This window comes from Prionailurus bengalensis, chromosome A2, assembly GCF_016509475.1.
Source record: "Prionailurus bengalensis isolate Pbe53 chromosome A2, Fcat_Pben_1.1_paternal_pri, whole genome shotgun sequence".
Lineage (NCBI taxonomy): Eukaryota > Metazoa > Chordata > Mammalia > Carnivora > Felidae > Prionailurus > Prionailurus bengalensis.
Window position 1 is genome coordinate 163,695,911 of NC_057348.1, and position 16,946 is coordinate 163,712,856.

The 16,946-nt window shown below is 36.9% G+C and overlaps 1 protein-coding gene across 22 annotated transcripts in view; it reads right to left on the reverse strand.

Annotated features, from left to right (window-relative positions):
- KMT2C (lysine methyltransferase 2C) overlaps window positions 1-16,946 on the reverse strand; it is a 287,946-nt gene that overhangs the window by 117,797 nt on the left and 153,203 nt on the right. For all 22 annotated transcript variants that reach the window (XR_006298642.1, XR_006298641.1, XM_043589991.1 and 19 more), the window contains 3 exons: window positions 11,531-11,693; window positions 4,208-4,379; window positions 2,160-2,274 (listed from right to left, as the gene is read on the reverse strand). Coding sequence is in view for 20 of the 22 variants with exons in the window: in XM_043589991.1 (XP_043445926.1) it covers window positions 2,160-2,274; window positions 4,208-4,379; window positions 11,531-11,693 (450 nt within the window). In the remaining 2 variants the exon portion in view is untranslated. The remainder of the gene's footprint in view (window positions 1-2,159; window positions 2,275-4,207; window positions 4,380-11,530; window positions 11,694-16,946) is intronic.

A 16,946-nucleotide genomic window follows, 5' to 3' on the forward strand; every position in this document is an offset into this window, starting at 1 on the left:
TAGTTTCTTAGCATCTACACACTCATACCAAGTGAAAATTAGATAAGGAATATTTCTTAATTAATCTAGAAAGAAAAGCCCTGCTCCTCAAGGAAGTATAGTCTGACAGCATAGGGAGACAGCATTATATATGGGATAAAACATGGGAAGACAGGAAACCTCAGAGGCACCTGGGTGGCTCAGTCGGTTGAGCATCCGACTCTTGGTTTCGGCTCAGGTCGTCATTTCACGGTTATGGGTTCAAGCCCCACATTGCACTGTCAGTGCAGAGCCTGCTTGGGATTCTCTCTCTGTCTCAAAATGAACATATTAAAAAAAAAAAAAAAAAAGACAGGAAACCTGAGTTTTATTCCCTATTCTGCTTCTACAAATAAGTAAACTTGGACAATTAACCACTAGGTCCTCACCGGCTCTCATCTGGAATTTATTAGTTTACCCATATGAATTTCAAAGAAAGTATATGAACTACTTTTATGATTGAGCCATCCTAGAGAATATCTAAAGAAAAGTCACAGTAGGGGCGCCTGGGTGGCGCAGTCGGTTAAGCGTCCGACTTCAGCCAGGTCACGATCTCGCGGTCCATGAGTTCGAGCCCCGCGTCGGGCTCTGGGCTGATGGCTCAGAGCCTGGAGCCTGTTTCCGATTCTGTGTCTCCCTCTCTCTCTGCCCCTCCCCCGTTCATGCTCTGTCTCTCTCTGTCCCCAAAAAAATAAACGTTGAAAAAAAAAAATTTTTTTTTAAAAAGAAAAGTCACAGTAAATACTGTTGGTAAATATCTTCCAAACGGGGAAAAAAAAAAAGATTCAGTCAGTTGAGACTTAAAGATAAATTTGATCTATCCTTCTAGTTTCACTTGAAGCGTTTAAATATTCTGTTCTTCCGTGGACAAACACTTCTAAAATTTGTTGTTTACCTGGTAATGTACTAACTCTGCCCAGTAGGTAGAGTTGCCAGCCAACCCACAGGGTTTAGAGATGCAGAGGACAGAGCCTCAGTAAATTCCTCAGGAAGCTTAAAGAGACCAGCATGGAACACCTCAGGGTCATAAAGATGCAAATAACAAAATAGATGGAAGAAGGGAGAATCACGGACTAAAAGACTACCCGGAAAAAGTGAAAAAAAATGAAAATGCATCTTAAAGTTGTCATAACCAAGCAGAAAGACTACTATCTTCAGCAATGAAACAATGTCTACAAGACCTCCTCTGACTCTCAAAACCAAGAGAAACGTTAAATATCGTCCAAAAAGTAAAGATCTAATAATCACTTACTAAAACTACCACAGGGGAGGGACAATATATGAATATGTACCATATGATTCCAAATATTTAATACAAGTGTACTTACACCCATAAAAATGTGATGTGCATATGAAATCACTACACAATCACCAAAATGTGTGTTTTATCTCTGAATCTTAAGGTACTGAATTTTAAAACTATAGCTCTGTGTTTTCAGTATCTCCATACGGGGCTACTACATTTCAGATAGTTTTCTGGAAAGATTAAAGATAAATCATTCAAAACCAATTTCTAAGCCATGAAGCACCATACATACGTTAACATGTTCATAACAGCATTTTTCATGACAGCTTAAAATTGTAAACAACCCAAAGGTTCACCAACAAGTGATTTGATAAACAATTTATGATATGTCCACTAACTGCCAATAAAAAGGGGTCACTAATGACATGCACAAAAAATGGGGGTGAGTCTCAAACTATTAATCTTGCTGAGTTTAAAAAGCTAGACCCTCCCCCCACCAAGAGTATATACTATACGGTATCATTTATATAAAACTCTAGAAAATGCAAATTAACCAATGGTGAGTGACAGCACAGTGCCTGGAAGACAGGGGCGGCGGGGGAGGGTGAACAGCTGGAAAAGAGGGTTTCCCAAGGAGCACCATGAAACTTTTAGGGGTGATGAATCTGGTCATTATGTTGGAAGGTGATGACGGTTTCATAAATGTATACACGTATAATTAAATTACAGACTTTAAATATGTGCAGTTTATTGAATATTAATTATACATCCATAAAGCTGTTGTTTTTTTTAAAGTTGATGATAATGTATAGATTTGAATAGGTATCCGATTTTTCTGGTCTATATGAAAAGCATACAGATGATGATATTTTTCTTAAAAACATAAACAACTTACTTTGCATTTCCAGCCATTGGTTGGTACTGATTTCATAACTGGTTGAAGACAAAAAGTATGATACCCTTTGTCACACGTATCACACACTAGCATCTTGCTATCTTCTCCCGATTGTCTAAAAAATAAGATAGCATTAATGATGCCTTATCTTTAAACTTATGTTTATAACATAAGTAATCATGAAAAGAATCAGTCCTAGGACCTGCCCAGTTCATAAATACCTCAGTGTCTGTTTCGTCTACGCTCAGAGAACGATAGAGGTAACCCCCTGGAGGATGAAACAGACATCTTCCTAAGGTCCCTACAGGATTATCCTTACTGAGTGCTCACCTGTGGTGAACCTGCTTTAGCCAGGTTAGGGTTCCTGCAGAGAAGGAAGGTTAAGGGAACATGAAGGACTCTGGCCTTTATTTTTTAAACATCTCAGTAAACACCCTTTCTAGGGGAAGGAGCTGTAACTGACAGGTGATGCTGCACGGGAAGGAACAAGCGTTGGCATCATGAATCGGAAAGACATTGTCATATAATAAAAAGAGGATAGAATTTGGCATCAGACCTATATTTGTATTCAGACTGCTGTTCCACTAGCTGTGTGACTCCTGAATAAAATTCACTTGAGTCCTCTTGGTTTCAGGTATAAAATGTGAACAAAAGACACTGAGAATTAAATATAAATTCTGGTTGAAGAGCTTAGAATATCCACTGAGCATTGGTACTAAATAAACAGGTGTTAAGAATCATCTCTTCAAAATTATTAAGAATTGTAGTCAAAAAACCTCAACTCTTTTCCCTGAATGCTCTTCTGCCCCAAAGATCGGGCCCCTGCCCTACAGCATGAGCTCTGCCTCGATTCCTGGCTATCAGCCACTCTCAGAGACTAAGAATTTACTTCAAGAGGACGGGAAAAGAAAAACTGGGGAACGCAAGAAGAAGAGTGGAGAGAGGAGCCGCTGAGTAACACCTGGGGACAAACAGAAGTAAACAGGAAGATGGGTTAGTTGGCCTCTAGTTATTTCTTATTCATTTTAACAAATTCTACACATAAAATTGCATGTTTTATCTCTTTAGCTATGTGGAAAGATCTTCGAGGAAAAGCAATCTTTCTTCAAGTTCTCTTATTCCTTCCCAAGAAACTAGGCACAGATAACAAGGTATCAAATACATGTTTGCTGATATTTTAATTTTTAACCAAAATATAAAAGCACATGGTCCTATTCATTCCACATACTTAAGATATTGATGCTGACTGTTATCGAATTAAATTAGAAATAAAACAGACTGATCATGGCAGTGGTGGGCATAATTTCTCCTGTTACAAAAGTCCTTGGCTTGTAAACAATTTGAAGACTGCTATAGATGCAGATAACTTCCCCAAATTATCATGCTAATTAGTAGCAGGAGAAAAAAAAAAAATCACAAAAAAGACTGGAGAAATAACCAAAGGATGGAATACAACAAATAGGAAGAGATAATCCCATTCCAAATGTTTACATGCCATACAGCAACTGTGCTTCAGTATTATGGTGACCAGGGTCTACTGAAGGTAACTGTCTTCAGATATATACAGGTTTCTTTTTTTCTTTCTTTTTTTTTTTTTTTAAGTAGTCTTAGTATAAATAGTTCTTCCTAGGATGGAAATTGAAACACATCACTGATTCTTTCACTCGCTCTCATATAACTTTCTGCAATTAGAAGTTTATTTTCCTATTAAGTCTCCACCCCAGTCTCTCTCAAAATTAGTGGCTTTGTTTCTCTAATGCTTCTTTTAAATTGTTAATATCATTCATTTAAAATGTCTGGCAAATTTAAATGAGTTTTTTAGGCAACCAGAGGAATTTAAAATTATGAAAATTAGTTTTTGTTTAGACTTGTTTCAAAATAATATAAATGTTAATATCTAGTAATTTTTTAAAGACATGATGAAGTCAGTGGGAATGAATATAGCTGCAGTATGAACAACCTTTATCATATTACACAAACCTTTAGCACCTAATAATAGGGTCTCTCTTAAACTCAATACACACCTTTGAGTTGAAATTAAAACTTACTTGCAGTTCTGGCACACTTTGCACTCAGGACATTGCCAACCTGCACGTTTTAATGGAGTAACCGCTATATCCAGGCACATTCCATGATAGTGCTGACCACAAGTAGTACAAAAGAACTGATCTAAGAGGTCTCCCGGGCTGTCGCACACTGCACAGTTTGCATCTTCCTTTGCTATAATTAACAGTAAAACAATGAAATTGTTGTAGAAGAGTTTAATATTTTTCTGACTTTACAGTTTAAAAATCACTTGAAGGGAATTTGCATGGTAAACCTTTCAGACACTCGACGTTATCCACATTGAACTGATATCCAATCAGAATAAGGTCTCAGTAAAAACACTAATGTATTTAGTCTAAAATTAATTACATTAAATTTAATCATATAGTTTTGACGTAGTTTATTTGTGCCTACATCTACCTGAGACCAGAGCAGTTCTTATCTAATTTTATATCCCTGGTACCAATGACGATGCTGGACACCTACTAAATTCTCAACATATGCTTGCTGAAAAGAACCAAACAGGAAAATATCAACTGAGAAAATGCCTTGCAGTGCAAAAAGAACCATTTTATTTGGATGTTAAATGTATTTTAAAATTAACAAGATAAGTCAAGAGACAATTAAGAAATGTTAATATCAACTAAATTAAGTGCTTTTAAGCATAAACAGACTGATTTTTATTCAGATCAAATATTGGTTTTTTTAATACTAGAAAACATCGTATGAAGGAGAATATTAAAGATGGAAACTACGTATTTGTACACAAATACAAAAATTCATATACTAATTCTATATCCATCTATATTAATTGCCAGTTTGTAAGAAAGTATTAAAATCTAGGTAATCATGGACATCCTCTATCCCCAGATATGGATTAAAAGAAATAGCACTTTTTAAGCTCTTTTACCATCTTAAACAAAAATGTAATGATGAACTGTCCTGCCAAGTACACAGTTAAACTCATGCATATTACAGTAAGAAAAATCATGTTCTAAAATCATACTAATTTGATGATATATATAAGTATGTCTACATGTGACACATACTAAATGGTTTGATTAGCTGATGATCTGAAGACTTTTAAATTGTATAGACGAACGTTTTTTTTCCCTCCCTTTTACTTTTTGAAGGTTTGGTCAGTCCTCTCTGGCTATAAGCCCTTTCCACCTTGTTTTTTTTGCCAGTCAAGCATCTTGAAGCAGAGTAATCATCTATTCCTTTTACTTGACAAACTGGTTTTATAAGCCATAGAATCTCTAATATACAGACTTTTGCTCTTTCCTTTAGAGTCCTTTTAAAATGGTAGAAACCATTCGCAGTCCAGAACCAAGTCCTGGAGTGTACCTGGCCCTCCAGCTGGAGCCCTGGCAGCTGCACACCTGCCATGCACCTGGCGCCACCTTCAGGAGGCTACCAATGATCAATGAAATCCAATAGTTACTTTTCAGACCTCTTTTTATCCTTTGCAGCATTTACATTACTATCCACTCCCACAGTAAAGTCCCTTCTCTCGGCTTCTATGATGGCAACTTTCTCCTGAACTCCCCTCAGGTTTCCCATGCCTCCATCTCACCTCCCATGTTGGCTTCTGGACCCCTACGGTCCCTCTAAATGCTGGAGTATTTTAGGGTTTCATCCTGTTCCATGGTTTCCCTTTGCGATCAATTCCCATGATTCCCAAATCTGTACCACTAGCCCCAAACTTCCTTCTAAATTATAAGATGTTATTCTCAAGTCTCACTGGACCTCAATAGCCAGATGTTCTAAAAATACTCAAAACTTAACATCTCTAAAATAAAACACTTTTAAAATCTAAACCTCTCCTGTTTTTCTCAATCATTCGGGGTAAAGGCAGAAACTTTAGTCTCACTATTCCTCTTTCCTGACCCAACACATCCAAGTAGACACCAACTCCTACTGAATAAACTTCCTATATATCCTTCTTCCTTCAATGTGTATAGTTCAGTCCAGCCAACTTTGCCTTGGTAATTACAGTATCTTCTAAATGGATCCCCGTTGACGGATCTGACCTTCTCGCTAATCATCTACACATCGCGAGTAAGTTTTCAAAATTGTGAATCTAATTGTTATGCCCTGCTTAAATTTTTATCAATACCCACCTTTTCACCTAAGAGGAAAAAAAAGTAAAAATTTTCCAGCATAAAGGAGGGGGGGGGAGCCCTTGCCTCCCTTTCCAGTGAAATCCGAGGACCACGCACTATTCCTGGTGACAACAAGCAGCTTGCTATGCACATTAACACACATGCTGTTCAGTGCCCGTGTGCTCATATACATCGTTGTCACTGCTTGAAATTTTGTCCCTTTACTGTGCCCCTAACCCTTTCCAAAGAGGCCTTCAAAACTCTGCTCACATAGCCCTGAATATCTAATGTTACCACACCTAAATATCCATTTAGTTGTTGAGTATACCTTTTCCCCAAATGCTGAGAATAAACTGTTATAAAATCAAGTGATTATAACACAATATTATGAACACTTAAAGGGTAGGGACCTTGTCTTTTTCAACTTTGTATCCTCTTTTATTAAATAGGTCTTAAATCACTTTTAAATGACTCTTTGACCGGCATTTAAAATAAGTCATTAATCTAAAAATGGAAATGTCATAAATTAGTTCATTTTTGATAGAAATGACATAATAGGGTCAATCTTTTTTAATACTAAAAGAGAGTGCCAATATTTAGTCATTCAAGCTATGTACATTTAAAAACTAACCTTTTATTTCTTTGCCTACTCAAAACTTACAGAAATTGAAGCAAATACTACATTCTGATGATCAGACACTACTCAGTTCATCTTTCTACTGTAAACATGCAGGGAACACTGTGTGAAATGCTTCTGTGAAACGTTCCAGAGTTTGCTATTTTGACACTTAACTTGCCATGGTAGCTACTGGTCACATGTGGCCACTGAGCAACGGAAACGTGATTGTCCAAAGTGACATGTGCTATGCGTTTAAACTGCACCCCAGATTCCAAAGACTTACTAGGAAGGAAGTAATGTCAAATATCAAAAATTTTTACTGCTCACATGTTAAAATATCAATATTTTGGACACACTGGATTAAATGTGTTTTTTTCTGAACTGTAATTTAACGTTTTTAGCATGAATACTAGAAAAACAGTACTTACGTTGCTCACGTCCTATTTCTAGTGCACAGCACTGTGCACCACACTAAGCAAAGCCCATTCTACACTAAGATAACCGTGTGTATCGCTGCGGCAGAAATTACTATGACAGTTGACAGCAGTTCCTTAATGACAACACGATCATGCTGTTTTGATTAGTATGGATCACTGGTAATAAATGAGACAAAGAAACACATCCACATGATACACTCAGTCTAAAAACATTTACCATGCGTTATGTAAAAATAATAACAGAAAAAAGCACTACGTCAAGAAATGAAGTCGGCTTCAACCATTTCCCCATTCAGGGAGAAGACAAGTACAGAAATACTAAAAGAGGCTTTTGGAAGTCATGCAAAAGATGCTATTACTGGACAGCTTAAGTGTCATGTGAGAAATAAGCATATAGACATATACATACATATATGTCCGCAAGCCACAGGGAAACTAAGTTTGAAGCAGTAATTAAACAACTAGGTGAAATGTTTCTTTAAGCAATTGAAAAAGCAGAAGGGATGGAGTGAAAGACTAAAAGCTAAAGCTAACTTGAGAGAAAACAGGAGTTAAATCCAGGTCAATGTGGCTCCCGGGATCAAGCTCTTCACTAATGGGTATTTCCTCCCACCGGAAGGACAACCAAGGGGAGGAATGTCTGCGCAGGTACAAAGGGAAGAAGGAAAGTGCCAGCAGAGGCACACAGCGAGGAGACTAACTGATGCAGGAGGAGCGAGAAGAGAGCAGGAGAAACAGAGCTGTGGACAAGGTCATTTCCAGTGACAGCGGTGACAAGAGAAGAGACGGAAGAAAAGATGAGAACACTGGGCCTACGTGAGAAGACCCTGTCCCAGACCGCTTCACTCGGTTAAGCTGGAAGGGGAGACGACCACTCCTGCGTCAGAAGCAACGCCCTGGCGAAGAGCCACAGCAAGTCAAACCGCTGCCAGGCAGTGTCCAGCTAAGGGTCCATCAGCACAGCTCTGTGAGCTCCGCCAACGTCCCGGCACCTTCATCTCTGTTCACATTACTGGCAGGACACTGCGGTGGCCTAAATGGAATCACTAGAAAGAAAATGTCAATCACGGATGTTGTCCAGAGAGGCTGGCCCACAGAGTAGGCAGGTAAATAAAAGAAAGGTCAGGAACCGACAGCATTTCAGGTAACAGAAAGGCAGCAAGACTTGGTACCAAGAGACACACAACCAAGAAAGGGAGGTTCGAGTTAAAAGCTTAAATGAAGTAAAATAATTTAAAGCTGAACGATGAAGGTAAATTCACTGGGGGAGGGGAGTGAAGGAAGAGAGACCGTATTCCCCCATTCGAACCCTTCGACATCTTCTCAGTGTAGACAGAAGAAGTAAACCCTTCCCTTGTCGCAAGGCCTAAGTGAGGGGGTCTGTGCTCACTCCGCTGTTGTCTCCACAGTCATTAGCAGACGCTGTGTTCCAGGCACAGGGACTAGCTGCCACTCCCCAATCCTGCGCCAGGCCCACCACCCCTCAAGACCTGGGCAGTAGTTCACTCTTTCTGGAAGGTTCTTTCCTCTGATCTTACATGTTTGGCTCCTTGCCATTTGGCATTCCCGCAGAAGCAAAATGCCACTCAGGAAATAGATCTGGCTACAGCTCTGAAATGGATATTTAGTGTAAAATTTCCAGACAAGGTTCATATACACTGGCATTGTCATGTGAATGATGATGAGGCCGTGACCAGCATTTATCCATGACAAAACGCCCTACAACTGTTTTCTGATAAAAATCTCGGCCTTGCTCACAGATGCTCACTTTGCTGGGATTTCTTTCTAATGAGGTCCTCTTCCCCCCCGCCCCCCGCTTCCATAAAAAGACGTCACTCCAACTCCTAACTCAGCTATCAAGCATGTTGCTCTACATTTAGGCAGTAGCATGAAGTATTATATTCAATGTATATGCAGAACTTGGGTCTTAGATAAGAGCTGGAATAACTACCATTTTGTAAAGCAATTCATATATACAAGGTAAACTGCTACATGTTTTCATTAATTGTTATTTAACCCTCACAGTAACACTCTGTTTAAGCCCCACAAAAATATTTATGAAAGATTTTATGAAGACTATCTTGTAAATTACTACAATACACTCTATCTGCAATGTTCTCTATATCCTTGGATTAAGACAGATAGAAAGCTGTGTATACAGATTGCACTGTTTAAGATACTTGAGGAATAGAAGTTACTCAGTTGGGCTTTGGTTTCATACCACTGGCTTATTTTGAGGGCTGTTATAAGAAATTGCCCTGTGGGATTTGTTTCGCTGCAGTGTATAATGTACATATAGTCTCAGTATCAAGTGAATTCTTTTGACATTGCCATGAATCAGGTCACTGTTCATATTCCCCTTTTTGTGTTGATGGCTGGAGAGCTCTGGAGCCGAGTTGGTGGCTTAGATCTAGGAAGCATGCATTTATTGCTCAAAATACCAATGTCACTATTACCATCATATTTATACTACCCTTATTTTCCCATGGCCAAATTTCCTTGCGTATTTTTAGTTTTATTTTATCCTACTATTCATGTATTTTTATGAGTCTCCACAAATCTATTTTGGAACAAGGCACAGTGCCAACAATTTCAGTGTATCTCTAAGCTCTGTGTGCCAGCACAGACCTCTCATTGTACACGCACGCTAAGTGACAGCAGCTCAGCTCCCCTGAGTCCTTACACTTCTTTACACGATATTTATGCTCTAACATTAAGTGAGGTATGCCCTATTAGAACACAGTCTGCAGGAGGAAGCAGCAGAGCCATTAACCAACAAAATGTCTAACGTTAGGAATGTGGTCACAGAAAAGTTTGTATGTTGTTTACTGAGGTCTAAAGTATGCCTAAGTACAAAACAATAAATAAAATCCAGATTCTTAAGGACACATACAGTTGTTTTATTATACCACCCAGAATATAACCAACTCTGATGATGACTTCGCAGCTGGTGCACCTGCTTCGTGAAGCACCTCACTCTGTGGGGTCTTAGAATAAGTAACACCTGTGACAGGTGCTATGATGAATGCTCTTTTTCTCCCAGACTTAAGTATATAATCGCAAACATATTTTAGACTTTAAATCCCTTATTCACCTAAACACAATCTGACATTTCAGTTTGCCCTACCTAGAATTTATGTCTGTATAGTGATTAGGGATGATATGGTTATACACGTAAACACAAAATAATCTTAGCTGAAGATGAAATTATGGTATGGAGATTATGCAATCTAACTGTATTTGAGACTACTTAAGTTCAAGCCTGAGGTAGCTACATTTATGTTCTAGAGAGCTGGAAAAGATTTAATAAAATAGCTTTCACCAGCATTGCTAAGATATAGATAAAAGCTATCAATAAGGTAACTAACAGGTGACATAAAAAAGACAGAATAAAGTATCACAGGGATTTCACAATGAGACTGGAAATTGAATTTACTAGAGGAAAAAATTCCAAAGCATACATGCTCATTGGAAATCCATATACTAAGAAAGAGGCAAGATTTAACAATAAAGATAGGAAAGAGTTATAATTTTCTGTTAAACAAATTTCAAACATTTAAACATTTTCACATAATTATAAAAATACTGTTTGGAAAAGAAAGGAAACAGGGCAAAACTGAGGATTACAGATAATCAAGGTAGAGAAATCAAGAAGGACTAACAGATTTCTATTACTGATTATCAGGGCTATACAACTACCAAGAATTTCAAAAGTGTTTGCTGATTCTACTCATGTCCATCCTGAAATAACACCTGAGTGAATCATCTTATAATTCTCTAAGTGGTTTTCTGGTGTAGAAGACACTGAATACTGTTTAACTTTTTAAATGACCTACTTTCTAGTACATAATAAAATACTGTATATACTCAGTATTTCTACAGTGGTTTAAAGAAAAAAAATTTTTTTAATAAGAATTTAAAACAAGTAAACTGTCTTTGAAATTTTGAGGAAATACCTTTTGGACTTCAGTGACACTGGTGGTAAGAGATTCCATCCCCCCCCCCCCCCCCCCCCAAGATCACTAGGATCTAAAGATCCCTTAGATCATCAAGATTATGTAACTTTTAACACAAGCAGAGTAACATTTAGGGAACTTACAACATTTATTATTTGAAGTAAATACACTGATAAATGTTTAAAAAGTATATCTGTAGTAAACTTACATCTCTCAGGAGCTTGGTCGATGTGCTCTGGACACAGAAGGAAGAAGTTCCTGAAGTCCTGGAAGGTACCAGCTCCAGCGGCACAAGGATAATGGTACATCTGGGTGCACTTGTCTTCACAGCATTTGATAGTGGCTCCAAGGTGCTTACAAAATGCACATCGCTGAAAGGGGCAAAGGGGAAAGAAATCTCTTTTAAAAACCTAGCAAAGGAGCATTCAAATGTGGGGCTAGGAAGGTATAGAAAAGTCTGTGTACATTACTAGTAAAACAACTTAAACCTCCATGATACTAAGTAAAAGCTCTGTTAAAAATAATAAAATCTAACACACTAGTTGTGTGCTTGGTATAATATAGATTCATCCTTCCAGTCAAGTTTAGAAAGTGAGATTTCACTTTTTCCACTGATTTTTGTCAAAAACAACTAAAAAATTTTTAAATTAGCATGATTGAAAAGGCAGGTGTCTAGTTGTGGGTTATTTTAACACTGAATCCCACCAACAAGCTAACAAAAGGAATCCATACTGTTGGCAAAACCTCTTACTATTTTTTTAAAACCTCTTACTATTTTCACCCTATCTAAAAATCAACATGAAATGAACCACTCAGAGAACAAGTTAATGAGGGGCAACCGGCGGGTTAAAGGTACACATACAAATCTACACACTTCACTGTAGCAATTAGTTTCAAATGTCTTAATGAGAACGGAGATATAAAGAAAAACAAAGTCGTGTGAGTATCTCCTTCCCCTATTTCTACCTGCCTCTACTCTCTTGCTGGTGGTAAAGCAAAGCAAGTGAGCCCCCCAAAAGGACCACAGGGCAAGTGTAAGGCAACTGAAAGCGTAGGAGGTCAGTACGAGTTACCTACAACGCGGCAACGATTCAGCCTTCCCTGAGAATGATTAGTAAACTCTCCTTCCTCCCCCTAAGATCATTCTGGGCACCATTTTCTTTATGGGTCTTTGCTGGGTGGCCTGCACCGTACAGTGGAAAATCTCTTTCTGCAGACGCCCAGCCATCTATCCCATATAGGCTTCCGTTTTAGCATTCATGCCACTGCATGAGAATCATTCACTTGTCTTCTCTTTCTCCCGGTCCAGGATCCTTAAGCAGAGGCACCAGACTTACGCTACCTCTGCAGCTGTAGCACTGTGAACGCTGCTGGCCACAGAAAGGTCCTAATCACCAGGTGCTCGTATGCGCATGCGCTAAATGGGACTCCACCGCTAGTAATCTCATTGGTAAGTGTGGTTCACGAACAGCCCAACAAACAACTGAAGCCGAATGGGGAACCGTGGGGTAAAACTGAGCCTCGTGAAACAGAGGAAGTTGGTACCATTACTAGGATGATCTTCACATGCCGATACACCTAGTCCACACTCTGCTAGTCTATCAGAGAACACCACAGTTTTACAATTATGATTAATTTAAGCATTTTATATAAGGTGCCATCAAATTCTTCCTTAAAACCATCAGTCCATGGCATTGCGCCAATATAACAAAGTTCAATGTCTCTTGATGATGAGTCTTCTACACATTCTGAACACAGTCAACAGATGTCTGTAGCTTCTAAGTAACTCATAAACACTACCTATCTTTGTGGCATTTTAGTTGTATGTCATGTCCACAAGTCCACAGACTAATACACATTTCAGTTCTCTTTTTATACTTAGAGGTGTTGCTTCATTGAAAAGAAGAAATAAAGCCTTAATTCTCTTCACTGATAAAGTGTAACAACCAGCTTTTTCTAAACTTGCTTTTATGTCATAACCTTTCAGGGTATCTGTTTAGTATATTAGCAGAACCCAGAGTTAACAACATGTGTAACATCTAAGTAGTCTGAGTATCCTTGTGTCATACTGGAAAGACCAAGAAAATGTGGAAGGAGGAAAGTGCATTTATATGTCCAACTGATCATTAAAAAGTTTTTATATTAACTCATAAACATAACAAAATAATTTCAGCTAAACTGCTAAAATCCGTTATTTTTATAGCATATGGCAAGTTGTACAGAGCCTTTTGCACTAAAAATAATTTTGGCAAATAAAATATAATGACTTTTATTTAAGTGCATAATAAGGAAACAAAATAATTTAAATTGATCCTTTTCCCAATGTCTATATCATTTTAGAAACATCAACATGTTCTCTTAATCACATTTGCAATGGAAAATATTACGTGACATTAGCTAAACTACTATGAGAAGCTCTGGAATGTATCCAACATACTAATTTACAATAACATAAAGATAACAGGGAATAAAGGAAGGGAAATAAAATACTAACTGCATTTAAGTGAACGCTTCAAGCCCATCTGTTATAATTACATAGCTAATGAAAGACATTTGGCATTGAAAGAAAATGTATACTTTATATATAAGCTGGAATAGATCTTTCTAAACCAAATAAAAAGCATTTGTGAAATTGTATAAAATATGAAAGAATAAATTTCCACAGGGAACTTCTCTAACATCAGCATTCTTGTACAATTCATATTAGAAGTGTAACAAATTATAAACTAAGTAACAATTACAAAGCTAATTAACATTTTGGGAGAGGGAGGTAAGAATAAATAGTTGTTAAGTGGTTTATCAACCGAACAATTTATTTGAATCAATATTTAAAACTCCTAAATAGCATTTTGTTTTTTCTACATTTCAATCATTAAAAAAGAAAAAGAGGAGAGGGAGAGAAAAAAAGAAAAGTGTTATAGTATCTTTTGACAATTGTCCAAGAACACATCCAAGAAGAAACTCTCAATTAGAGTTCACATTGCCAACTGTTAAGTCTGAGAAGCTTCCAAAACTTTTATTTCACTAGACTGAAATAAGAAAGGCTCTCTCAAAATAAATCTATAATACAAAACAGAACAGAATCAACAAAATTTCAGAGATTAAGGTTAAACATGAGTTATGAAACAGTAACATAAGACTTGAGGATATTCCAAAGCTTGTTCAATTAATTATCAAGTATTTACTCTGTATCAACTATGGCAATGGGGATGAGTGCTCTAAGAAACATCAAATATTATCAAGTTTTCCATATATCAAACTTTTTGACCTTTACCCAATTTTTCTTCTCATAAGTCAGCTGGGGTCCTCCCAGAATGCAGAGTAAAGAATGAAGACAGAAAGGAAGAAAAACAAGTAAAATGACATGGGAAACTGATCCACAAAGTCCAATGTCTCTTTAGCAAGAGTACCAGAAGAAAATAGGATTATAATCAGAGAAATTACTCTAAAAGAAAATTTATAAAAATACCTAGTAATAAGAGCTAACATTTATTAAGCATAATTTCATTTAACAGGTGAGGGAGCTAAGCGAGTCCTTATCTCTGTTCCACTGATGTCTGTATCACTACAAAAGCACCGTCTCTTAATACCTGTCACATTGCCCTCCTAAATAGATAATACCCACTTTGGATTAAAATGTGTCACACTCAGAAATACTGGCAAAATTTTAAGATGATAAAGATAAAGGAAAAATTTGAATAGCCTCACAAAAGAAAAATCAGGTCATCTACAAAGAAAGGAAAATCAGTCGTTACTTCTCACTAGCAATACTGAATGCAAAAACAAAGAAAAGCAGTATCTTCCAAGGTCTATAAAAAAGTAATTTGAAGCTAAAATTTTAATACGTGCTAAGTTAACATTTAAGTCCATGGATAATAAATGTAAACAGGTTAAATTCCCAATTAAAAAACAGCAACTTTCAAAATATGCAAAACATATTTTGTATATACACATAAATTTTATTTATGTGTACGGGTGTGTGTACGTATATTCACACATATGTATACACATGTTTGTATAGGAATGTGTGTGTGTGGCACAGTGACATACACAGGAACATGTGTGTGTATGAAGCACAGTGACACAGAAAATTCAAAAACAAAGAGCTGGAGGGAAAAGCACAAATATTATCAAAAAGAAAGAGCTACAGCAAAGAAACCTGGATCCAAACCAAAAAGCAAAGGGCAAAGATAAAGTTCACATTAAAATAAGTCATATGTTAAAAATTCCAACAGAATAACAGTCATTAAAGTTTACATACCTAATATGAATTTCCTTGACATATAAAAGCAAAACTGAAATATGTATATGAATAAATTGGACTTTAATATAGCTCTCAGAAACAAAGCTATACACAGATATGAAATGATAAAGAATTCAGTAACAATCAAGTTTGATTCTAATTTACACACAGAAACACAGAGCTCCATAATCCCTAACTAGAGAATATATATTTAAATGTACATAGAATTCTTTTAAATTCATTAAAATGTCTATAAATTCAAAAAATCAAATATTTCCTATGTCGTATTCAAAAAAGCAGGTGTGTCCTAACCCTAATACATTAGTAATTATGAATTCACAACATAAACTCAAAATCTATCCACCAGCAAATTTTAAATCAAAGGAAAATAACATTATTTTTGAAATGATTGAATAAGAAACATGTCAAAATCTTTGAGAAGTGGCAAATTTGGTTAAGAAAAAAAATACAGCTTGAAAAATGCAAACTCGAGACCAAAGAATAAAAATAAATGAAGCTAAATTTAAAAACTGGAGCCAGTAAGAATCAACATATAACGCATACGATTAGACATCTCAGGAAGTTAAACCCACCCTAATATCGCGTTTAGGAAGATGTTATTAATGAGATTCAGGTCTCTACCAAAAGAATTAGTGCTTGCTTTAGAAAAATATGCTTAAAAGAGAACTGACTGAAATAAAAATCAATCTATCAAAACATTTTACATATAAATGGGCTTAAAGTAATGACTATCTTAATTAGTGATCTGTTGTTGTTCTGGCCCAGTTAATTATTCTGGTTTGTACACTACCAAACATACATTTCTGGTTGAAACATCTGCTAAAAAAGAAAGGAAGGAAAGGAAAGGGAAAGGGAAAAGGGAAAGGAAAGGAGGGAGAGAGAGAGAAGGAAAGAAAGAAATTAAATAACATTACAAAATCAAAATTGTACATTACAAAATGGACATTGCTATGAATGAGATTTTTCTCCTGCCACTATCTTTCCCTTCTGACCCATCTTCCTCACTGCTGTCCACAATGGTCTTTTTAAGGGGGTCCCTGATACCTCTGGATCAGGTCCAAAACTCCTCAATATGGCGTGTGTTAGGCACACTCGTAAAAAGCCTGCATTCCCCACTCTCACCCCAAGATGTCTCACCCTAATCCAGAGACTGGTAAAGAAAATATGATGAAATATCATGCCAGCGATTATAGTATTTTACATGGCAAACGGATTTTTGCAGATGTGATTAAGGCTGCTAATCAATTGATGCTGAATTAATCAAGGAAGAGATTAGTCTATTCGAATTACACAATTCCTTTAAAAGCAGAGTTTTCTCCAGCTGGTGGCAGAAAGGAAAGTCAGAGAAACTCAAAGCCAG